We start from the raw sequence: 27166 nt of genomic DNA, 5'->3' as shown, positions 1-27166 counted from the left end.
TTTTCAAATTTTACAATATTTCTTCTGTGAGAACATGAAAAGGTAGGTGACTGGCCAAATTTGCTCAGATGTAGAGTTTGAGCTCAGGCCTGCCTTATTACCAGGGATGGCCCTTAAATGCTAGGCTTGGATACTGCTTAAATAAGATTGTATTAACATTTATTGGCCATGGAAATGTCTTCCTCTTATTTATGCTGGTGTTAAATCAGATGTCTGTCTTCTTTATCTACCCTTTATTTACTTTACTTCTTAATTTTCTTTATTTGCAATTGTGTAAAATTGGAGAAATGGGCACTTACCATGAAATATAAGGCCTAAAATTATTAAAATTCTTTGCTCTGGCTCTCCAGAAGAGCAATGCATCAATTTGGATTAATTACCATACATGCCTACCTTGAGGCTTTCTGAAGTTCCACTAGGAGAAGAGATCCCTCATCACTGTCTTACACTGAAGCATAAAACTGCTGTAAAGCTTTTTAAATAGCTGTACTGCTCTCCCACAGACGTGGGTGAGCTTCAGTCACGGCAGAAATAGTTCCAGTATTATAAAGCAATTGTGATTCCTTAAGGTTTTGCATTACATAAATGTAAAATAGTATTATTAGTTCTTACAGTCATCATTTCACCATTCATACCTGAAGCAACTGATATTTCCACAAATCAGGCACTGTACAAATTCTGTCATAGTAAAACATTTATTTGTTAAAGTGATATAGATTATTCAAGATTCTACAGTCTTAAATCATGGATGGCAATGTAACATGGATTGATACAGAACTCGATGCCAGTGTAGGCTTTTCTCTTTCCTTCTTTAAAAAAAAGAAAATACTTGTAGGCCAGAAGAAAAAAAAATTTGGCTTTAAAAGAGGATGAACCATGGTCTGATAGAGCCAGTTCCACCAGCATCAGAGACTTCTGCTTCAGCTCCTGTGAACAATTTCTTCTAGGACACCAGTTCAACAATTGGCCTTTGTGAATTGAAACATGTTTAAATTTTATCCAGTAAAAATATCAGTGGCAACTTTTTTCAGGAGAGAAAGAAGTAGTGCTCTTCAGATTAACTCCAGCCTCTAAAATAAAAAGAAAGAAAGAAAGAAAGAAAGAAAGAGAAACAAAGAGACAATACACAGGTAATAAGATCATTGTGCTGGCAATTTAGAAGTTACTGAACTATAAGTACCTAGGTAGGAGTTTTTTTGCCATAAAATACAAGATACACCCCTAAAAACTATCTAGACATGCACATCAGCTCTTAAAATGTTATTTGGTAATTTCAAATTGGTGAATATATAAAAGAGTCTCATTTTAAAAAGAAATCTAAATGTATTAAGCCTAAATAGTTATGCAAGTCAAAGGCAAATTGTGGGAAGTCATTTTCCCTTACTATGTTTTTCACATTTATATTCTCAATTAAGAAAAAATAATGCTTGTGTTCATTAGTGCATACCACTTAAATTTTAATAAATAATCATACTGGTTTTAAAACTATAAGCATATTAGATCACATTTGTTCATCACACATAAAACCTAAGTGATCTCTACTTTTTAAGTATAGTCTGTTGAGAGTTTTGTATCATATTGAAATTTTATAAAATTTAATTATACATGAAATGTCAGTGAAGACTATTATTCCTCTTCATAAATTAGTTCTTCACCCACAGAACAAATAAATATGTAAAATGACAATAATGCACAAGAAAGACAATCCATAGTTAATATAATTTTGAGTAAAACAATATAAAAAAATATTTAAATATCAAATAGTAAAATTTTTTCCTGTAATGTGGGTTCTCAGTATCATAGATTTAAGACATGCCTATAAATTCTATCTTTGATGGAGATGAAAAAGAATTTTTGAGAAATATATAATTTCATAAATATGAAATAGACGTAATTTTCTCCTCGCCATTCAAAAACAACTACATGTTTACAAGTTGCGGGCTATAAAATGCATGGCACAAATGAATCATGAAATATAGAAGCATATTGTATATCAAAATGCTGATGTAGAACATATTTGGAGTAGAACACACTTGATGTGATAAAGGTAGGAAAATACTGTAGAGATGTTTTATTTAAGAAAATATTTCATCTGGGGGTGCCTAGCTGGCAGAGTTGGTCCAGTGTATGACTCTTAATCTCGAGGTTCTGTGTTCAAGCCCCACATCAGGTGTAGAGATTACTTAAAAATAAAACATTTTTTAAAAAAAGGAAAAATATTTCATCTACAAAGTTGAAGTTATTTTTGGTATAAACAATAATTTTTGAAAATTATTTAACAAAAGATTTACACAACGTTTGAACACTGTTAGTAGGTAATAGATGTAAAACCTATTTATAAAAAATAATTACCTTGGAAACTACTGAAATATAGATATCATTGTTTATCTGGAATGTTCTAAGAAAAACATTCCCAAATCACTTTAAATTACAATGGGATTATATCTAAATTCATATCTATTGGGTTCACAGTATAGCTTGCTTATTTTGGTGAAATTGGATTACGAGAATTTATTTCTGTTTGTATTTCCAATCATATGTCCCTTTTGAGAGTAAAAAGATGTAGTTGTACCATACCAAAGTTCGCAGAAGTAGTAATATGAAAACCACACAATACACTTAGAAGAAAAATAGTGGGCAGTATAACTAGTTTGATTTTAGAAATAATAAACCCTTCCAGAATAAAGAATCTATTTTAATATCAAGTTAATGATTGTATAAGCTTACATATTTTAAAGAGTTTTTGATTCACTTCCAAATTACATAAAACATTACTAACAAACTATGAAATTATGGCTTTTATAAAAGCTGTCCATTTCAAATATTAGACAATTAGCAGTTTTGGAAATTATGGTCTGAATTTGCCTACCCTGAAGTTACTACCATTATTGAAATGATGACATAATATGAAACTGAATAAAAACTTATATATGTAGGATATTAAAAATAACACTTTTTACTTATCAATAGGCAAACTCTTACAATGATTCCATAAAGATCTAAATATGAGCACCAAATTACAAGAGCATCACAAAGGGAAAAAAAGCAAAATAGACTATAATAATTATGTTAAAATTTTACAAGAACTAACAACAATGAATTTGAGATAGGCTCAGGATGTTTTGGTAATGGTCGTTATTTAACAGTGAAATGATATCATGCAAATATTATGGACAGATAGTCTTATTAACAGTACTACAAAGAAAAGAGGAAATTAAAGCTACCCCAATATTAGGAGAAGAAAAAATGTCCTGATTTGAATGTATTGTGGGAAAATGCTGTTACTACCCTTACTCAGAATGCAATTAAGAACTATGAATGATTTTTATCTTGTATAGTTAGGATATCTAACCAAGAAGGAAATTATTTCTAGAAGTCATTATTGACATTAGGGTTCTATTTTTTTCTTATATACTGTAACATTCAAATTAATGTCAAACGTATGCTTTAATTATTATAAAAATAGTTAAATGGTTTCTACATATGTGCATATGTGCCTGTTCTATCATTCTTATTTTTAAAAATTTCATTTGAAGGGAATATCATAGGAAAGAAAAGTTACAGAAGCAGATATTTTATATTGGTCATTTTGACTGGGAAATAACATTGGAAAGATATCTGGATCATAAATATATTTGCTTTGCTGTTTTGCTCTTATTTCATATTTTTTTCCTAACCCTGTATTAAAATGTCACTGTTTCTTTACAATCAGCATCACTAACTTTTATTCATTTATATCTTAATACTTTCCATAAAAGAACTGAACTCTTATCATGGTTATTGCATCTGTAGCAGGAATTTTATGATAAAGTGTAAATCGGTTAAATACCTTAATTGATACTAAACAGAATAATCAGAAGTCAAATTAATTAGAATCAGAAAGCTATTACCTTAAAGGCTGGTGCAAGCAGTTGCAGAATTAGGGGAATTTCTTGTGCATACTTAACACACACAGATACACACACACCATGGACATATTTTGTTGGTTTGAATTTGCCAAATACTTTTAAAGGAAAGTTTACTTAAGGCATTTTCATTATAAATGCAACTAGTCAATTGTTCCTATTTTAACTCTAAACATGGCATATCAATTGTGTTACTCTATCTGAAGTATAACAATCTTTTCAAACACAAGATTACTTTATATGTGAGTGCCAATTTACATGCAATTATCACCAGTTTTATCAATGACTCCTCTTCCCTTTGCTGTCAATTCGTCTTAGTGTGATTAGAATCCTAAAAGTTTATTATAGAAGGATCATACGTCATATACTAGTTATTTTCCATGTTCACTCTATTTCTATACATATGCAGTAAAGGTCTTAATGGGAAAATTTGGCATAGGGCGTATTCTTGCTAATGGAAATGAAATGCATGTATTAACTCTTCATCCTTGGGGAAAAATTATCTTAGCAGATACGTCAGTATGAGGAACACCTAAACCACTGACTAGATGAAACTTTTCTGTCATCCATGTACCTTCCTATTAGAGTTTGATGTTCTATGAGGGACTGTGGTATAGTTAATTTAGTATGGTTGCCATGGTTAACATTTTTGTTATATTAAAAACAAAAAATGTGTTCTAGGGTGTTTTTTGTTTGTTTCTTGCTTACTTTTACTGTATATATATATATATATATATATATATATATATAGAATTTTAATTTAAATTTTGCCTTTGGGTAGTAAACAGCATTTGTTACCATCCTGCAGGAAATGTAAACTTAAAATAAAAATTTATATCCCTTCATCTCTCTTCCTCCCCGCCCCCCACCACCCCAAAAAAGAGCTGGGAAGCTGTGAGCACCAGACATCTCTGCCAGCTCTACCTCACTCCACCCACCCAGGGTGAGCTATTGCTGAAAGCCGAGAAAGACCATGAGGAGACTAAGCTCACAGGTCAGTCTCCTTGAAGGGGCTTCACTGGATGTGTTGACAGTTATAGAAATGATAGTCTGGCTATGGCAGAAATCATTTACCACATAAGTACCAAGACTAGTTACACTGCAGTCTCACAGTGATTTCAATCTGATAACAGAAATGTAGCAAGGAGTTTTCTTTTCTTTTCTCTTTTTTTTTATGAGTGAATGATTATTGCCAGTAAATTCTGTTAAAATTATTCCTTGCCTGTGGATTTGTTTTTCTTGGTAACGCTTATAGGAAAAAAAAAATTGCCAAAGCGGAAAAAAAGTTTCTAGGACAGTTTGTTTCATAAAGGAACTAAAGAAAGAATCAGAATATTTTTTTTAAAGAGTGACATATTCCACATATACACATTCATTATATAAATCTAATACATGCCACACATATGTACATATGAATTCAGTTCACGTAGAAATGACAAATCACTGAAAGGTTATATACTAGATAATGGTATGGTAGGTTTAACAGATATGTATTTACTTTTACATTTTTTCTAGATTTTTGAATGTTTTTATAATTAATACTAACTACTTTAGGACAAAGAAAGTCATTATTGGAAATTTTACATACTTATCTCATTGGCAAAACCTGTACTATCTAGAGAAATATGCAAACTCCCGAGGAAATTACTTTTATCCAAATTTGACTTCTAATAACATAGTGAAATAAATAAACACAATACTATGTAATATGTCCTGTGAAATGTAAACATTTGGGAAATTAATTCATAATTGAAAAATGACTCTTCCAATCCTTATATAACATTCAGCACCCTTCTGGATTGTGCTTCTGATAGATTAACCATCTACTTTCTAATTCCTTTCTAAAGATATTCTCTTTCAAAACAGCTAGATGTCCAAAGTTACATGATAAATGAATTTTTGGAAGCCAGAGGCGGGGGTAGAGGAGGAGAGGGGTGGTGAGGAAAGGAGGCAGAAAGAGAGGGAGAGAGTTTCAGAATGAGAAAGCAAACTGCTGGGTGCTGATGATACAACGCACCTTAACGCAGGTCAGCTGAGGACACAACATAGAACTCAGATTATGTGCCACACACTCTGCTATTGATTGTTTCCAGTGTCGTCTGTTTATATTTTGCAACCTGGGAATGGGATCCTGAACTCACTAAAGGGATGATGCAGGAAAAAGTGTTTGATTTGGGAGTCGAATTCATTAGGGGAAACCCTGAATGATTGCCCAAGTTATTCTTTTTTAAATGCAAAATGTTAAAAAAACAAAAACAAAAACAAGGCCCTATTTTTACTACTAGAAAATAAATCAGTGGCCTTTTTTAGAACTTTTAAAAGCAGAATATTTTTTCTGTGCCAAAACTTAAGCAAATGGCTGATGCTTCCAGCTGTGTTAACAGATTGTTAAAGTGCTATTCCACTCTGGAAGCACACATTCTGATCCAATTAAAATGCAGGAATCAAATACTCATTTGAAACTTCCAAAAAGGGGAAAAAAAAAACAAACCAAAAAACAAAAAACCAAACACACAAACAAATGGAAAAAAAAGACAGAAGAGTAATCAGTTGCTGACAAAAGAAATACCATGAATATTTCATATGTAGCCTTTTGCTCCATTTTATAGTGGCTTCATTCATTTTAGATAACCCTGAAACAGTTGTGTTCATCCACTGTCAGTAAGGTATAATGTATCATTTCAGTTCCAATTAGGATATGGGGGTCAAAGATAGGAGTTAATACATTCTTAATAAGTTACTATCTTCACACTGGGAAATATTTGTAAAAATGCACATTATATCATGGATAACTAACTACAAGAGTGACTCCAAAGTCACATTAGTATTCCCTTTATTCTTACAGTATGAATCAGAAATGTTCAGTTAACCAGAAATATGTCGAAGTTTAATAACTGGAAATCCATTTAACCAAACTGAATTTTAGTTTGTATCATTGAGCATTGAGTAAGTTCTAATGGAAAATTTCAAGGAGTTACATAAAATTGCAAAAAACATTTAAAATTTTATTTATAACAGGATATACCCACTTAAGTGCTGAATTATGAGACAGGTAACAAAAATCTCACCTGTGTTTCCTGGACAATCTGGTCAACATTAGTCAGCAAAGCATCTGGGAATAAAATTTTCAGTGTCATAAACAAATACACAGATTCAAGTTTTAAGAAACAGACCCTAAAACTCTTCTTACTGAAATCTTGGTAAGATTTCTCTTAATAAAGATTTATCTAATTTTTTTTAACTTACCAGTTCTTGGACTAATTGCAATTGACTTTATAATTGTCTATGACTACTTCCTGATATATACGTAGAAATTTAAAAATATTGTCCTAGTTGCTAAAGTGAGAAATTATGTAATGCAACTTTCCAGAAAGAGTTCAGGAAGAGAATCAGGCTTCTACTCATTTTTCCCTACTCAAAGTTAACATTTCAGCTAGAATTGCATATGATTAATAATAAAAGATACACCAAGGAAGAGAATCCAAAATAGGAAACATAGCTTCACCATGTTCAACATGCAGACTATTAAATAATCATTTATGATAATCATTATTCAATAGCTCCCAAAATACTATCATGTTTTATGAAGTACCCATTTATCTTCGTGTAAAACACTAATGGTCTATATGTAAACATTCTGTCTTTACATGTCCACATGTATGTTCCAATTGGCTGTAAGTGTTTAATACCATTACATAGCCCTGCATAACACACATTCTATTTCTTTCCAAATGTTCTCTTTTTCAACAAATACTCCTAGTCATTAAGAAGTGACACAATGATAAGAAAAAAATCAGGAAAAAGTTATTTTCAGGGTTCAGAGGTGAGTGTGAAGAGAACAGTACAAAATATTTTTTATAGAACCTCAAACACAAACATTCATAGAAATTTATAATGGCCTCTGGAGATTAGGTTTTACATTAAAACAATAATAAGACATGTTCACATTATACAGGAAAAAAATGTTTAGTAAATTACATTATGGTAGAGCCACCACAATCTATTTCATAAGCCCTCATGTTAGTTGAATAATTTATTGGACATACTCTGGAGCTGAATCACAATATCTACCTAGTTCATGTTTCAGGCAAGATCAATCGTACATCTACTTTCCAGACACAAAATGAAAGGGACTTCATGACCTTCTCTGAATATATTTGAAAAAAATTTTTGCTAATTTTTAAAATTCATGAACAGTAACCTTCTTGAAAAGAGTGGAGGAAATTAGACAAGTTATAGAGATCATTAGGAAGTTCAGAAAAATAAATTTCTACTAGAGAGCTTATATTCCATTTTAATCTTATAAATAAGAAGTATAGTTTGTGCAGTTGTTCTGGGATAAGTGCTCTGGTAGCCAGCCCATTTAAATATAATTTTGCTACATTAATTACAATCCATGTTGCAGGACGCAAAATTCTGATTTTAATGGATTAATGTGATAAGCATACATATTAGTATATCTATATATTAGATACATAAGTATATACTGCGTATGTGTTTTATCAAGGTTAAATTTAGATCCTAAATTTGACTTTGAAATAGCTGACAAAATCAGAAGACAATAGTACAGGGGCGCCTGGGTGGCGCAGTCGGTTAAGCGTCCGACTTCAGCCAGGTCACGATCTCGCGGTCCGTGAGTTCGAGCCCCGCGTCGGGCTCTGGGCTGATGGCTCGGAGCCTGGAGCCTGTTTCCGATTCTGTGTCTCCCTCTCTCTGCCCCTCCCCCGTTCATGCTCTGTCTCTCTCTGTCCCAAAAATAAATTAAAAAAACGTTGAAAAAAAAAAAAATTTAAAAAAAAAAAAAAAAAAAAAGAAGACAATAGTACACTACTTGCTGCATGGACTATTTGTAATATTTGATAAAATTGCAAATACATCGACACTATAATTTAATAAGTTAATTTCATACTTAAACAGACTCCCAGTTATATATGTCTCACTTCAGACAATACCACATTTTTAGGATGACTCCATCACAGTAATACTTTTACCATTCTTCCTCTATTAAGTGATCTTCTGTACTGAGACAAGGATTGTTTTTGTTGCAAAAAGCAAGCAAGCAAACAACCCAAAACTTGACAAAACTCAATGTATTTGTAGTTCCAGCACGCACTTTTCTAGTATGGGAGGAAAAGGACTGAGTAATCTGAAAAGACAGAGCTCTGAAACTATCACAAAATTCCTGTCATACATTTTGGGTATCTTCCTTTTCTGTACGAAATTTTAAAAACAAGCTATTTCTTATCCATAAATTTAACTCAACGGACACTTAACTCACAAACATTATAAGGTAAATAATAGTAATGATAATAATAATGATTATATAATGATGATGGTTATCATCATCAACTAAGGAGGATAAGAAAAAAATCCTTTTCCCATCCAGCCTATCTCTGTGCCGAAGTCCTTTCCCCAAAATGCCACAAACACTCACAGGCAGAAGCATTCACATTCACTGTTAAAGAAGAAAGACTGGACGCTTCCTGAAACACAAGGGAAGACTGAGCAAGGGAAAGCATAAGTAGTCTTCATTCTGTTTAATATGGTAAATAGTGCTTTCTTAGCATCATAAAACAGAAGTAGGATTTTGTCACACCAAGAAGAAAATGGGTTCAGATCTTCAATCCTTGAAAAAATGTCCCATTTACCTTCTCAATTCTGTGCACAGTAAGATACTTTATGTTTTCGGCATTTTTTAGACTATTGGCATTTAAATGATTATTATTAAGCTTAGTATTGTGAATAACACGGGGGAAATAGTAACATTCAGAAACTAAAAGGCAATTGTTGTGGATTTTGTGATAATTGCTCTAGGTTTTTACTTTTAAAAATGAAATATTTAGTTTCTCCTTAGTAATAATACAAGCAAATAAAACAGTTAAAATTTGGTTTGGAAGTAAGTACCTCCTGAGTGCTTTAAATTGAAGCAGGAAACACTTCTCAAGAAAAGCTAAAAAGAGATTCCTATAGATAAGTGGAATACATTTAATTTTTTTTTATTTTTCAATTCTTATGGAGAAAGCATGTATCATTCAGGTAATAGATTTATTATGTTTATAAATAGCTTATAATAATTCTCAACATATATTCTGAAACATTTTTAGTAAAATATATCTACAGAGCTCCTAAAATCAACTGTCTGAAAGCATAAAATACTTGCTATAACCTCAACCTAAGTAACTGCATTTAATAGTTTAAAAAATAATTCAGGAAATAAATTAGCCACCATGAAGGTATTACTGTATCTAATTTAAATTATTTATTTAATGCACCTCTGTTCTAATCTTTTTGTAGTGTAAAAATAAATGATATTCATCAAACCAAACTTTGTTTCCACTTAGGATTTTGAGGAAGTTTTGGATGCCTCATTATCCTTTTGTGATGTTCAGAAATTACATATATTAAATCAAAAGACTTACTTTAATAATAGTTGGGGGCATTTTTGAATTGGGGGACAATTATCCAAAAGAAACAAAAAACAACACAGGAAGACGTATAATTAAAGAGAAATGTTTAGAGCAAATATCTGCAAATACATTTTTTGTTAGTTTTCATATTGAACAACCTGAAATCACAGTGTAGAATGGCTAAAAATAAAAAAAAAAGAGTAATTGAGAACAAAGAAGTAAAATCAATTTATACAACCTATACATGATCAACAACAGCAAATCATATGCTTTGGATTGCATATGTATAGCTGGTTAAATGGGAAATGCAAGAAATAACAGAAAGAAAAATAGTAAGAGATAGAATTTCTTGCTTATGGTAATAAAATAGCCAGATCACAAATCTCCATTGTGCATATAATCAAAATTCTTATTACTGCACCTTCGTCTCTGGCCCCATTCATTCATTTATTTATCTATCTATTCATTCATTCACTAGAGTAACTACTGTGTTTCAGACATTATACCAGGTACCTTTAATCACCTCCAACCATCCCAACGATTTATTTTTCAGTCACTTCACACTGAAATTGCCCTGGTGGAAAAGTTTTTCATATAGTTGTAAACAAAAACATTTGACCCTCTTGATAGGCCAATCTCTCATTGTTCACTCAAAATATAAACTTTTTGAAAAGGCAGAAACATAAGGCCTTCTCAACGCTTCTAAAAACAAGTGTTCAAGCATTTGGTTAATACACCCTGAAAATAGTCTTGTAAAGCTAATAAAAATTAAATGGTTTCAATGGCTTTAGTCAAACAGAATAAATTTCACATGATTAGATGTTATAGAGTTCTAAATGTTTATAAGAAATAAGAGATATTTAATTAAAGTTTCATTTGAAACATAAGCAGGGAACTGATTTTAAAAAATACAGGCAAATGAAAAATATAAAATAAGTTAATCAGTAGCTTGGAGTAGATATGTTACACTGTGGCCTTTATGCATGATTTCAGAGTCCCCTTGACCGTAACCTTCATAATACCAGAGATTTCTTTTTGGGGATTAATTTTTTTAAGTCTGAAAGCCTTTATATATTCTGGACTTTTTAATACCATGTAGGTAAAAACTAAGAAAGGGAAAAGTGATATGCTTTTGTCATTCAGCACCTTTTGAAGAATTATTTGAAGTTAATTAGAAATGTTAAATTGGGATCAGAGCATGATTACAGAAATTGTGTGGGAGATACACTTTGCTCTGAGTAATGCTTTTGATTTTACAAAATACAACTACACATGTAATCTCATTTATTCCTCAAAGAACTATACAACTGACCCATGAAAGCTGATTAGACTTTAGAAATGTGAAAGGCAAACATTAGAAAGGGAACTGGGGCAAAGAAGGCATTTATGAAACATCTAAGTTGGTACTAGCACATTAGATAATTTCTTTCAAGACTTGCATGGAGAATAATCTTGAACTGCTTTAATTTTACCTGCTTTTGAATGTAATCATGATAAATCATGTATAAGGTGTGCCTCTGTCAAGTTAAAATTAACTGACATTTTTATATATGCCTCTAGTAGAAGGAAATTAAACTAATGACTACCATTCCTTATCTGTGTTTTAATGTTTAAAATGATTTGTAAGAGATAATAAACTTTGTGTTTAACTTACTCTCATGGAGTATGTTATATTAATAAAATACATATCTTATTATATTATGGCTAATTTTTTGTTGTTGTTGTGCAAGGTTCTCACATGAGCCTCATTCTCAACCTCCCACTTCAAACATCAAGAAACCTCTTAATATTAACCTCCATTTACCAATCTTTAAAAAACTACCATCAAGTTGCCATAGAATGTAAGACTTTCAATGAGTAAATAGGAACATTTATCTATAGACCTTGATTTCAGTGAATGTCCAGGAATGCCATTTATCAAAAAGCAACATTATTGTCTGACTAAATTAAAAATTTTTAAATGTTTATTTCTGACAGTGACAGAGCACAAAGTGGGGAGGGGCAGAGAAAGAAGGAGAGAGAGAATTCCAAGCAGGTTCTGCACTGTCAGCACAGACCCCAACATGGGGCTCAATCCCACAAACATTGAGACCATGACCCAGGCCAAAACCAAGAGTCGGACACTTAATTGACTGAGTCTCCTGGGTGCCCTTAAATTTAAACATTTTTAATGATAAATTAAGCTGCATGATTTAATGATGCACTAAGCTGCATGATATCTAATTAAATTTCATCACAGGTTTAGGTTAAAATGAATATATTTACTCTAAGAGAGGAACATTGCAATTGAGAATTATAGGCAGAAGGGAAAAATGAAATCACCATTTGGTTAATGAGCAATGCCTTTATATTGCTTATAAATGTAATAAGAATTCCATTAAAAGGATTTTTTATTTTACTTAGTGATAAACATAAACCTTCCTTTGATAAGGCAGTCTTATTTTTTTGTCTCTCTTTTTAACTTACATTAAGAAAAACATAAAATTCACTCATTCTGCAAATGTGTACCGAATGAACAAAAACACCTTCACATGCCCAGGTAGCAGCATATAAAATTGTGGCATGTGACATAAAACTGAACTAGATTTTTTTGATAAACGCAAAATCAATTGCATTTTCTTTTGCTTCCCACTATGGCTATGGCATAAAGCTATGGCATGGGTGAGAAATACCATAAGACCATTAAGGCACCTGAACCAAGAATGTTGTTTAGAAGCATACTTATGTTAACACTGGCTGGATAGACTTATTGAGTATTTTAAGTACCGTAACAACACAGAGTTGTTCTTTATAATATCTGCCTGAAAAGAAACACCATTGTCCTTGAAAAAAATATACAATCTACTCATTGAAAAATATTTGTCAGCCATGAGTGAGCCTTTGTAAGAGTGGAGAAAATATCATTATTTATATAGGCAAGACATTTTTTGTCTGATGATAACCTTTATTTAGTGTTCTGCTATTGTAGAACCTGGAAGCCAGCCCTAGAATAGAAGGCACTGCTGCTCTGTCACGTTTTATCCCTAACTATTTCATATATGTTACCTTCATGTATTAAGCTATACCTGGAAGGTTTATACATCTTGGCTCTAGTAGCCATGTATCAGAAAAACAAAACTGGAATTTCAAATTCCAATTTCCTATGTGAGTTTTCAAATCACTTTTTCATTAAAAAGAAATACTAGGTTACACAGTGCTTTCCGATATCCACTCAGAATTTGAGAGTTGTTTTTCCACTATGCCCATCAGAACTGTGGGACTGAATTAACATGGCATTCATAGACATGCTTCTTTGAGAACACAGTCCACGTGTGTTCAGTGAGTTAATATAACAATAGTATTCCTTTACTCCTCCATTCAGGGAGTACCTGTGCCTTGCTCTGGATCTCTCAGCAGGCAAAGTGAGAAACTTACTTGGCTTTGAATGTGCTCTTTTAGATGTGGGCCCCTCTGTGACAGAATCAGGAGGTCGACTAGCTAACTGCAATGCAGTTGAGTTGTTCCTGTTAGTGTTTTGGGACTCAACATTTGTGACGGCTTCATTCTGTGGTTCGGTACTTGGCTTTGTGCCAGTCTTTCTTTTCTGCTTCTGGGACACAGAAGTGCTTGAAGTCCAGGTAGGAGGCAAAGCAGAGGTAGTGGTAGAGGAGTCCTGACTTGAACAAGTTTCCGAAGATTGTATCACATTGTCATTGGCAACTTTACAACACTGGGCATTCTCTTCATGTCCCACAGCTTGTTTGGACATGGACTGGGGCAGCGTTACACTACAGCCTTGGATTTGAGCCCCATTAGTTTGAGAGTAGACATTGCTGACCTTGGTGACCTTGTGTTGCCCGTTATTGTTGCAAACCTTATACCGGATCATTAGGATGATGATGAAAACCAGCACAGATGCTACAATTATTCCACCAATAATAATAATCATGGTGCCTCCCAAAAACTGGGACTGCATGAAGTGGCATCGCACATAATCTTGTTCCGTAGTAAACTGGATGCAACCCACGACTCTCGTGGCAGTGAGCGAAGTGATGCCATCATCATATATTGCCAAGACACACAGGTCATACATAGTTCCAGCAGCCAGGTTATTGACAAGAAAAGTTTTGCTCGTGGGAGGTATCATTCTGAGGGACAATGGAATTTGCGTTAATATAAGAAACAAAACATATAAACACACAGGTGTTATGACTTCAGTTCTGTTTCATTTCAGGATTCATTAAGATAAGCATACTTATAACAGATATGAAATATGGGGAAATGATCTAATCTTACATTTACCTAGTTAAAATGGTTAAGACTCATTGTTGGATTCTGCATTATATTAATGGTGCCTGTGCCATGCCTTGACAAGCTTACTAATTACATTGCTTGGCAAAGCAGAACTCCTAATAAAAGCCACTGCTAAAAAATCATTTATGACAAATTGCTTTTGAAAGGTGTGACTGTGACATTATCTGACTACTAAACAAATCCATTTAGCACTTACAACACCTCTGTGACTAAAAGCCAATTTGAAGGAAGGGAAAACACTGACAATCACATTAGAAACCAGAATGGAAATGCATTTCAGAGTATTTATTTTCCAAATCAGTTATAAGCTGCTATGGAATGGTATCCAGTAAATCTATCTTTAATAACTAAGATAATTACTAAGATTAAAATACTTCATTTACACATTTCAGCCCTCTTCTTTTGTCTTCAACACTTGGTTCCCAGTATGTTTTTATCTATAAATGAGGTTGATGAAAATGCATGAGTAATATTATCCTAAAAACATGAACAGGGCAATGCTATTGACCAGAGTATAAATCCTTTGTCCTGTCCATTGTGGGCTGATGAAATTACCTTCAGAACACAGTTTCTAAAGTTTGATAAACATTACAGACATCTCTAAATTCATTATATCACAAACTCTTCTGTGGATGCTTTTTTTCCCCACATTTTTTTTTTAGTAGCAACCAGATATGACCTAAACTGAGATTTCATTTAGAAAAAAAAAATGCTTGAAACTATATGTTTTCTCTGAAAAAAGTTTTTAGAAAATTTTAAACCTTGGCAATAGTAATCTGTTATACAACCTAGACAATGTGTTCTAATGAACCAGGTGACTTTTAGGCCAGAGTATTTATTTCTGATTAAAATCACTATTATTTAGTAAGTGCATGATAAATACCAGGCATTACTAAGCATGTTATATATACCATAATTTTATTCTTTTTTTTCTTGAACACCATAATTTTATTCTTACAACGATTGTATGAGGTAGGCATCATTACTATTTTATTCATGACAAGCTTTGCAGTCATGAAATTCAAGCAACTTTCTGAAGGTCACATAGAATTTACTTGTCATGGTAGGATTAAAATATTAGAATTTGGAAACTAGAAACTGACTTATTGCATATATGTATATATATGCAATAGATAGATACATAGATATATAGAGATAGATAGATAGATAGAGGCAAGTTAATATATATATTAGCTACAGGAAGGTGAGGGACAGAGATGTACACTCTTCTTTGACAAAGGGATACATAATGGATAGCCTAGGTAAAGAGCTGAGTATGAGAAGGACAAACGACTTTATGCATGCATCATAGTCTACATGACCATACATTTAGTGATGAGAAGGATTTTAGAAACCATTTACTTTAATCTCTTGCTTTTAAAGATGGGGAAATTAAAACTCAGCCATGTAGAACTTTGCCTAGAATTGATCATATGGCTAGCTGGGCCAGTGTTGTTTTTTTCTACCAGTCCATGCTCATTTAAAAAAAAAAAAAAAGTTCTCTCATTTCCATACATGAATGAAAATCAAATTATCTTCAAGAGTTCATCTGAGTATGTAAGAATTGAGCTGATCTCATTTCAGAAAAGGTTGAAGATACACACACACACACACACACACACACACACATATATATATAGGTATATTTCAAAACCATGATTTTGCATCGTGTCCTAGGAGTAATAATAGTCTATCATGAGTGAAATTATGAAGAGGTAAAAATGTATATTTCCAACTGAAAACTGGACAAGATGTGACTATAAATCAATGAGGCTGAACTTTAGAAAAACATACCAGAAAGCCTATAGTCAGATGCAAATTCTGTATCAAAGTTGTTATAAGGAGATTACATACTTAACTCTAGTGACACTTTCACTGCTCAAAATATTGATAAACTCTCTTTGGAACTGTCTTAAGAACCAGTGTACATGAAACAATACACATGCACATTATTCAATCACCCAAAAAAATCAGTCTCATTATTTTATAGTTACATCCTATTTTTGACCAAAAATGGCAATACCCATCTTGATCACCCACCTTATTCATAAGACTTGGCTCCAAATGGCTTTTGCTTGTTTCCAAAATTCAAATTCACCCTCAAAAGACGAAGATTTGCCACCACTGAGGATATTCAAAATAGTATGACGAAGGTTCTAAAGATAATTCCAAAAGTGCTTTGAGCAATGCCAGCATCATTGGGGTAATGGTATAGCCTCCCAACGTGACTTCCTTGAAGGAAAGAACACTCATGTGGATGTGTAAGTTCTGGTATGTTTTTGAATTTGTAAAATAAATCAGTCTTGTTCTCTCTCTGATAGTCACATCTCTTAGATGAGGGGAAAGAAAGTAAGTAAGCATCATATTAAATATAAATTTGAACTCTCTAAAAATAACACCATTCAAAATATTGCCCCACAGCTGATCACCTTTCACAAACCTTAGATTACACACTTTAAACAACGGAGTGCTGTAATCACAACACAGGGTAGCACTGCCAATTAAAAAAACAAATCAGTAGCACATTAACAAGCCCTACATTGAGTGCATGGTAAGTACAAAAATCTGGTTAATTTTTCTTACCTGTAAACAAGGGTGTCATCATAAGTACCATTATACTGGATTTGGAACATACGTATTCCAGGAATATTTCTTTGAAAATTAAACTTAAGTAGTGCCGTGGATGATGTCGCTTCTGCTACTACAATTTTATCTTGACTCATTTTAGGATCACCATTACTACTGCTTGCATTAGAACCTGACTTCGTAGAAGTTGAGATATCTGAAGAACCAGGATCAGGCTCGTGGATATGGTTTGTACTGTTGAGTAAGTGAGGGAGCTTAATTATATGAAGATCCACTGTTTGTGTTGCTTCCCCAGCAGGATTGGAAGCAATGCAGGTAAAAGCACCTGTATCCTTCACAGTCGTGATGAGAATATCAAGTGTTCCGTTATCATACACCAGAGATCTTGTTGCATTTGAAATAAGCTTCCCTTCAGGAGAAATCCAGTGAATTGCAGGTTCAGGGTCGCCCCTGGCTTTGCACCTCAGGGTTGCCCTTTGACCTTCCAGCACTCTCATCTCATGCGTATGACGAGTAATGAGAGGAGGTTCACATAAAAACTCTTCCTCAGGAATTGACCAAAAATAGCGGCCAGTTAAAAGTGCTGGAGAAGCACAAGTCTCTAGGTCATCTTCTCTGGACAGACGTCTCAACCACAACAATTCACAATTGCAGTGCAAAGGGTTTCCACCGAAACTTAATGCAAAAGTTGATGGGCTGATTATTCCTGAGGTTGCTAGTACCTGAGCTCGCTGAAAGAGAGGATCAGGTGGTAGCTTCTGCAATTTATTTGATGTTACATCAAGCCGAGTCATCTTGTGCAAGTGGGAGAAAGTCCCTTTGGGAATATTATCAATCATATTATGATCCAAACTAAGGGTGTGCAAGCTAACCATCTTTTCAACTGCATCCCAAGGAATCGTTTCTAAATTATTGTAGGACAGGTCCAGCTCCTCAAGGGCAAAGACATCATCAAATGCTGTAGAAGAGATTAAAGTCAGCTGATTGTTGTTCAGTATCAAATGATGGAGATTGGAAAGCCCACTGAACATATCGTTTGTAATTTTAGTCAATCTGTTGCTATTCAAATGCAATGCCCTCAAATTTCGCAAGTCAGCAAAAGCATGAGGTGTGATAAAACTTATTGTATTCCTGGATAGAGTCAGGTCCACCAAGCTGGTCATATTGGCAAAATCTTTCCTTTTAATATTTGTAACAAAATTGTCTGCCAACCGCAGCTCCACAGTTCTTCTGTCAATGTTTGGTGGAACAAATAAAAGCCCTTTCTTGGCACAAAGGGTTGCGAGATTAGGAGACAAAATCTGACAGACACAACGTTTTGGACAGATCTGAGCTCTCACTGCTATGCCAATGAAAAACAGATAAAAAAGAAATTTTTCCATTGTAGATCAGATTTAAGAGCCTGTAAGAAAAGACACAAAATGTAGTGTTAGCATCCAACCATTTCACTAATGTTCACATTCCCACTGGAATAATCCTTTGATGCAAATTGCAGTACAGAAACAATTTACTCATTTGTTTACTTAACAAACAAGTATAAAATATCTACTCTGTATTGCAGGCTACAATTGACACCAGGATAAAAAATATACCATTCATGGCCTTGTGGGATTTAAAATCAAAAGGGAAAACAAAGAAACCAACAGATTATTACAATTCTGTAAATTATGTGCTATTTTTGAAATATGTCCAGGGTGCTCCATGGACGCATAAAAAAAGTAACATTCAGCCAAGATTGGAGGGTAGGAGTCATGAAAGTTCCCCATAACCCTGAAAGAAATCTTGTCAGTTCAAAGATTAAAGATATACTTAACGATTTGCAAGCATTTCAATTTACTGAGTAGAAACAATAATAGACAATATTTGTTATTGCTAACTTTGTGGTGTATTTGAAAGTAATTAATCATTAATAAAATTTTATTCATCTTTACAAACTATCTTGAACATATTACAATTTAACTGCAAATAAAAGCTCTTATTCTAAGAAACAAAAATGCTAAAAATGCACCACAAATGCTCTGAGCTCCTTAAAATTAGAATATTTTATAATATAAAATTGGATTCTAAAAAATTTTTTTAATGTTTATTATTTTTGAGAGAGAGAGAGACAGAGAGCAAGCAAGGAAGGGGCAGAGAGCGAGAGAGAGACACAGACTCGGAAGCAGGCTCCAGGCTCTGAGCAGTCAGCACAGAGCCCCATGTGGGGCTCGAACTCACAGACCATGAGATCATGACCTGAGCTGTAGTTGGCTGCCCAACCGACTGAGCCACCCAGGCACCCCTAAAATTGGATTTTTACAGATAATTTTTGAAAAGCAGTCATCAAAATTCTTGACAGTGAGTCCCAAAAGGTACTATCATTATAATTCCATTGTTTCTTTTCTTAAAATCTTAATGCATTTATATTTATCCAAATATAATTTTAAAAATCTTGGCATTTTGACTTTCCAATTTGATCTTAAGTATTTGTTCTTGAAATTAATCATCAAAAATTTAAATACTGGGGCCCTGGGTGGTTCAATCAGCTGAAGGTCCTACTCTTGATTTCGGCTCAGGTCATAATCTCAGGGTCATGAAATCGAGCCCCACATTGGGCTGGGCATGGAGCTTGGAGCCTGCTTAAGATTCTCTCTCTCTCTCTCTCTCTCTCTCTCTCTCTCTCCCTCTGCCCCTCCCCACCTCATTCTCTCTCTCTTAAAAAAAATTAAAATACTAATACATAAGCAATTAAAAGTTCTCATAAATTATGGGTGCCTGGTTGGCTCAGTTGGTTAAGTCTCCAACTTCAGCTCAGGTCATTATCTCACAGTTAATGAGTTTAAGCTCCGTATCCAACTCTCCGCTCTCAGACACACAGCCTGCTTTGGATCCTCTGGCTCCCTTTCTTGCTGCCCCTCCCCTGTACTCGCTCTCTCTCAAAAATAAACATTAAACAAATAATAAATAAATAAATAAATAAATAAATAAATAAAATTCTCGTAAATTACATGTAGTTTCAAATGTCAATGAAAATGGCTGGAGAAAACCAGTCACAATTTCTAATTAATGAAAATATAAAATATGGACTTCTTCCACAAAGAGTAGACCTAGTTTCCTAAATAAAATATATTCTTATAGATTTGATTTCTTTTATACCTAGTTTATCTCCTATTTAATGTGGTTGTTATGAACAAGCACTGTCAGTCTCAACAAATGAAATGGTCTTACTCTTCTGTTTGTGACAGAATAACTAGTACTAAACTAGCCTTTCCACAAGAAGCAGCAAAAAAAAAATGTACAAAAATATATATAACCATAGTTTTCACACATTGGAAAAAAAGCAGCACAGTATTGTGATCCTTGGGAAACGTGAACAAAAAATAAATGAACCCTACTGCTTCTCCAGAGACACTTTGTAAAGCATAGCACAGGGAGAGAAAACCAGATGACACATGAACTGAAGAGTATGGACTGGAGTGCAGAGAGTCTCTGGTGGCTTGAATTTATGAGGCAAAATACCAGGAGAAGAGAGTTATCCAAAGAAAGAACTTCAGCTATCCTATAGGTAGAAACAGGGCAACAGATACTAACCATACTGAAACTCTGGCGGAGAGAGGGGAAAATGGGGAAAAAAAGTGAACAAAAACTCAGTGACCTGTGGAAAAATATTTAGAAGCCAAAAATATTAAGAAGCATATAATCAGAGTATCCGCAGAAGTCTATAAAGTAGATATAAAGGCAAAATTTTTTCACATTTGTGATAAAAGAAACAACACAGAAATCCAAGCTCAAAACAAGGAAAACTCTACCAGGACACATCATAAGCAAATTGCAGGTAACCAAAGGAAAAAAAAATCTTAAAAGGAGTCACAGAAATAAGACACATTATAAGAAGATAAACTGAACAAAATGAAAATAATAGCTGACTCCTCACTGATTTCATTTTGGAAATAAAGCAAGATAGGAGACAACGGAAAATATATTTTAAATGTTGCAAGAAAAAAAGAAAGTCCATCAATATGGGTGGGATATATATCCATAAAAGATGAAAGTAAAATAAAAACATTTTGAGAGAAACAAACTGTAAGTTTCATTACCAGAGGAACTGTGCTGTAAGAATATATAAAGGATGTTCTCTTCAGGTTGATGGAAAATTGTATCAGATAGAATCTTGAATCTTTATAAATGGATGGAAAACAACAGAAATTGTATATCTGTGGATAGATATAAAATATTTTTGTTGTGTTTTAACCTGTTTCTAAATAGTGCTTCTGGTATGAATATTAAAAGTTACAAAATAAATGAATAAACATACAAAAAAAAACCCACATCGTTTGCACCCCAGTAATCAAATAAGCTGGGTAAGCTGGACATCATTTTCTTTAATAACATCATAATGCTGAGGATATAAACCTACAGTAACTATATTCCAGAAGGTGATATATTCTTGGATGAAAAGGAAGAGTTCCAGAGATGTCCCCTGACTTCCCCCTCTCAAACAGGAAAGTAAGTAAGAGTAACTATCTAGCATAAATTAGGGTAGGGAGAGGCCAGCCTACCTCTTTTTGTTTTTAATTTTTATTTTTGAGAGAAAGAGACAGAGCGTGACCGGGGCAGGGGCAAAGAGAAAGGGAGACAGAAGATCTGAAGCAGGCTCCACACTGCCAGTGTAAGGCCCGAGGTGGGGCTTGGACCCATGAACCATGAGATCATGACCTGAGCTGAAGCTGGATGCTCAACCCACAGGTACTCTGCCTGCCTGCTTTTTAAAAGTTTAACAAACTTCTTTTTAATGCTTTATTTTTCAAAACAGTTTTAGGTTTACAGCGAAAATGAGAGGGAAGTACAGAGATTTCCTGTATACCAATTGCTCCCACATATGCACAGCCTCCACCATTGTCAACATCCCCCACCTGAGTGGTCATTTGCTACAATCGATGCATCTACTTCCGGCACATCATAATCACCTCTAGAGTTTATGTTAGGGTCCACTCTTGGTGTTGTACATTCTACAGGTTTAGACAAATGACAAATATCCACTATTATGGTATATACAGAGTATTTTCACTATTCTAAAAGTCCTCTGTGCTTTGCCTATTCATCTGTCCCTGGCTCATCCTTGCAACTACTGGTGTGTGTATATATATATACATATTTACTATATAGGTATATAGTAAATATATATATTTACTATCACCATAATTCTGCCTTTTCTTGAAAGTCATATAGTTGGAATTATATAGTATGTAGCTTTTTCATATTTACTTCTGTCACTTAATAACATGCCTTAATAATATGTTCCTCCATGTCTTTTCATGGCTTAATAGTTCATTTCCTTTTAGCATTGAATAATAATCTCATTGACTGCATGTCCCAACATTCACATATCCATTCAACTACTAAAGGACATTTGGTTGCTTCCAAGTGTTGGCAATTCTGAACAAAGCTGCTCTCCACATGGGTGTGGACACAAGTTTTTAACTCTTTCGTGTAAATACCGAGGAGTGTGGTTGCTGGACTGTATGGTGAGAACATGTTTAGTTTTGTAAGAAAGTGCTAGACTGGGGGTGCCTGGGTGGCTCAGTCGGTTGAGCGGCCGACTTCGGCTCAGGTCATGATCTCGTGGTCCGTGAGTTCGAGCCCCACATCGGGCTCTGTGCTGATAGCTCAGAGCCTGGAGCCTGTTTCAGATTCTGTGTCTCCCTCTCTCTGACCCTCCCCTGTTCATGCTCTGTCTCTCCCTGTCTCAAAAATAAATAAAATGTTAAGAAAAAAAATTTTTTTAAAAAGAAAGTGCTAGACTGTCTTTCAAAGTGGCTTTGCCATAATTCCCAATAGCGATATGAGACTTTCTGTTGCACCATATTCTTGCCAGCATGTCATGTTGTCAGTGATCCAGATTTTGGTCTTTCTAATAGGTGTGTATTTGCATCTCATTGTTTTCATTTGCATTTCCTTGATGATATATGATGTAGGGTATCTCCACATGTTTTGTTTGCCCTCTGTAGATCTTCTTTATTGATGTGTCTGTCAAGGTCTTTGGCTTATTTTTAAATTCTGTCTTGTTTATTATTATTGAGTTTTAAGAATTCTTTGTATATTTTGGGTAACAGTCTTTTCTTAGATGTGTCTTTTGCCAATATTTTTCCCTGTTCCTGGTTTGGCTTTGCATTCTCCTGACATTGTCTTTTCTGGAGCCAAAGTTTTTAATGTTAATAAAATCCAGCTCATCAATTATTTCTTTCATGGCTCATGCCTTTGGTGTTGTATATAAAAAAGCACCACCATACCCAAGGTCATTTAGGTTTTGTCCTATGTTATCTTTTAGGAGTTTTATAGTAGCGCATTATATGCTCTGAAGTTATTTCAGTCTGTCTCTGTTGTAGTATTATCGTAATTCAGTTCACAACAGCTTCACCTCTTTGGAGAGTGTGGCTGAGAATTTTCCTATTCAGGAAGGCAGGGGATCTTGGTTTTGGAGACCCGACTGTTTTACAGATGAATTATCTGATTTCCAAACATATGGAGACCTCAGTAAACTTTACATCTCTGCTTCCAGTTTTGTTTTTTTGGGGTTTTTTTTTTTTTTTTTTTTGGTGGCCAGTGAGATCTCTTCTATCTTTGACCTCATCCCCAGTTCTTTGCTTGTGGCTGCAATTGAGCTACCCTAGATTCTATGAAGGTAGAGGTTTCCTCTAAAAAGTTTTCTGTATCTCTCCAATGCCGCCTCATTGTGTTGAAAATCTACATACTGTATGGGAAGAAAAGAACTGAGCTCTCCATCCCCTCTTAGTGGTTTTATAGCTGAAAGTCCTGAGTGACTAGTTATTCTTTGTGCTCTTCAACGTCTCAGCCATCATTCCTCCAAAGTTGAAAACCTGGGTTGCCTGGAAGATTCATTTCAATTTTCTTTCCCTCCCCCAAACCTCCCCATTTTTTTTTCTTATCTGAAAATATAGAGTACCTAGGGAAATTGTCCCAAAGAAACAGAAAGCAGAATGGTAGTTACCAGGGGCGTAGGGTTAGGGAATTGGGGAATGTTATGTAAGGGTACGAACTTGCAACTAATAGATGAATGAGTCCTGGAAACTAGTGCACAGTGTAGTAATTGCAGACAATATTGTATTATAAACATCAAAATTGCTAAGAGACTAGATCTTAAATGTTCCCACCACAAAAACTGAAATAAGCATGTGACATGATAGGGATGTTAGTTAAGGCTACAATAGCAATCTTACTGCAATCAGATTATATCAAATAAACATGTTTTAAACCTCAAATTTATACAATGTTATATGACAATTACACCCCAATTAAAAAAAAAAAAAGCTATTGGGACCCCTGGGTGGCTCAGTCAGTTAAGCATCCAGCTTCGGCTCAGGTCATGATCTCACAGTCCATGAGTTCGAGCTCCGTGTCGGGCTCTGGGCTGACAGCTCAGAGCCTGGAGTCTGCTTCAGATTCTGTGTCTTCCTCTCTCTCTGCCCCTCCCCTACTCATGCTCTGTCTCTCTCTGTCTCAAAAATAAGTAAAAACATTTAAAAAAAAGCTATTGAAGTCTTAAATCTCCATCTCTGAATGTGAGTTTAATTGGAAATTGGGTCTTTGCAGATTGTCAAGTTAAGGTGAGGTGATAAGTATAAAACTTAATCCAACATGGTCCTTATTAACAGGGGAAATCCAGACATAAAGATAGATATACACAAAGGGAAGACAGTGTGAAACACATTGAGAACAGTATCTATAAGCTAAGAAATGACTAAGGGCACCAGAATCTAGGGGAGAGGAATAGAACAGATTCCCTTTCACAGCTTTCAAAAGAAACCAAATATGCCAGACTCCTTGATTTTGGACTTCTGGCTTCCATAAATGTGGGACAATAAATTTCTGTTTAAGCCACCCAGTTTGTGGCACTTTGTTATGACAGTCCTATCAAACTAATTCAAGTCTCAAAAAAACATTTTCTGGAACAGAAGAGTTTCAGAAGTAAGACAATATTTATTGGAAACTTTGAAGTGTATGTGCATTTAGAATAGGTAAAACTAACCTACAGTGATAGAAATCAAATCAGTAGTTGTCTAGTTGGAGGATGGTTGATTGGGAAATAACACAAAGAAATTTTGGGGAGTCATGGAAGTATTCTGTATCTTATTTGAAATAGTGATATATAGGTGTATATATTCACCACAATTCATTGACTATACATTTAATATCCATTCATTTTAAAAAAATAATGTTTATGTATTTTTGAGTGAGTGGGGGAGGGACAGAGGGAGAAAGGAGGACAGAGGATCCAAAGCAGGTTCTGTGCTGACAGCAGAGAACCCAATGCTGGGCTCAAACCCATGAACTGTGAGATCATGACCTGAGCCAACGTCAGATGCTTAAAGGACTGAGCCACACAGGCAGCCCTAATATCAGTGCTTTTTATGTCCAGTATACTTCATTATAGTTGATTCAGTTTAAAAAAAAAAAGGGAATTTGGGTTTTTTGTTATGTTTTCAAATATTGGTTCCAGAGGAAGAAGAATTTATAAAGTGACACATTATTGGTAGCTAATCAGAACTTAGTCATATTTTAGAAACGTACTTTCTTAGCTCTGCCATATATCTTCAAAGATGGGATACCATTCCAACTCAAATTATGCATCCTGTTTCATAATCTGATTTACTTCCTCAACATATACACGGCCTGATCTGATACGATTTCGCTACCCGTACAGTGATGCAGAAAGTAACACTGAGTTTAGAATAAAATGTGGACCACTTTCTTATTCGATGTTTATTTTTTTGTTTAAATAAGACCTGTAAGTAAAGAGTCATATGAATTGTCATTAATGAGCTTTCCCACGTTATCTTAGAACAGAGTGGAGATTTCAAAATCTGTAAAAGATGGAAGATGTGGGATCGTGTAAGGAAACAGTTTTCACTTCCGACAAGTTCATGTGCCAAGCCTTGATGTATTTATTAAAATTATGTAGTACTACTTGAAGGAATGGAGTGTGAATGGAAGAGCAGAGCAGCTGTCATGCTTTGTTGGAATTCCTGATTTAAAAATGTATGAAGATCATCCAACACATTAACCTCAATCTTATCTGGTTAAGTTAAACTCTTTTAGAACATCTGTCTATTGCTTTCTCTAACTGGTTAAACGCAAACCACACAGAACCGGTTTTAATAATAATATTTGAGTGGGTATGTAACTCAGCAAATAGTCATACAGCTGCAGCTCTCTAGATAATATGTACACATCTCTACATTATATGTTTTTTCAAGTTAATTCTTTTCAGCCACAAAGTGACACATTTATAAACAAAGAAGAGTCTATCACATAAAACTGGAAAATGATTTTCTAGTACTGCATCCTTCTTTCAGCCCATGGCTGTTACATCACATAGGCTCAAGAGAATCAGTATTTATTTGGCGACTAAAATAGGATATACAAGCAAATTTAGGTTTTACAACCAACTGAGAGCATAATCTATTCTCTGCAGAAACCAATATGGTACCGATTTATACGCTGAGTTAAAGGAAAGCTATTGGGCCCCTCGGGAGCTGCCTTGCCATCACTCAACAGAGCTCTACCAATTCAATTAGTGCCTCTTTGTCCAGGCTAATGCTGGAGATCAGATGCTGATGCCTGTTGATGCTGATGAGTTGCTTTAGGATGTGTCTAAATGGTCACAGTGTTGCAAAGGAGATTTTATAACAGTTTATATGAAACACAGTAGATATTAATTTCTAATATCTAAGGTTTTTTGCTTATTTTTTCCAAGGATTATATATGACATCATAAGTCTATTCTCTCCTAAAATTTATACTGAGGATATCGCTATTGAACCTGCTGAATTCAAGACTCAAACCAAGACAACTATAACCTTGAACAATTATCCTCGATCTTCGATTACAAAAGTCACTAGTAAAATTCCTAAATACACTGAAAATTAAACTTTAAAAAAATTCACTCATGCATCTCTTCCCTCATTCTTTTATTAAT

General features: G+C 34.3%; 1 protein-coding gene across 6 annotated transcripts in view; it reads right to left on the bottom strand.

The window, feature by feature from the left end:
• Positions 1-676: 676 nt before the first annotated feature.
• The window catches only part of LRFN5 (leucine rich repeat and fibronectin type III domain containing 5), a 251687-nt gene continuing 225197 nt past the window's right edge, over positions 677-27166 (bottom strand). For 3 of the 6 annotated variants that reach the window (XM_058738919.1, XM_058738918.1, XM_058738920.1), the window contains 4 exons: positions 17189-18593; positions 13727-14439; positions 6974-7017; positions 677-1070 (listed from right to left, as the gene is read on the bottom strand). In XM_058738919.1, coding sequence (XP_058594902.1) covers positions 1053-1070; positions 6974-7017; positions 13727-14439; positions 17189-18573 — 2160 coding nt within the window. In that variant the 5' untranslated portion in view covers positions 18574-18593 and the 3' untranslated portion in view covers positions 677-1052. Of the gene's footprint in view, positions 1071-6973; positions 7018-13726; positions 14440-16645; positions 16935-17188; positions 18594-27166 lie in introns of those variants that run through there. The other 3 variants (XM_058738922.1, XR_009264428.1, XM_058738921.1) reach the window with 3 other exon arrangements.

This window comes from Neofelis nebulosa, chromosome 7 (genome assembly GCF_028018385.1).
Source record: "Neofelis nebulosa isolate mNeoNeb1 chromosome 7, mNeoNeb1.pri, whole genome shotgun sequence".
Taxonomy (NCBI): Eukaryota; Metazoa; Chordata; class Mammalia; order Carnivora; family Felidae; genus Neofelis; species Neofelis nebulosa.
Note: the sequence above shows the minus strand (reverse complement) of the source record. Positions and strands in the feature narration are given on the sequence as shown.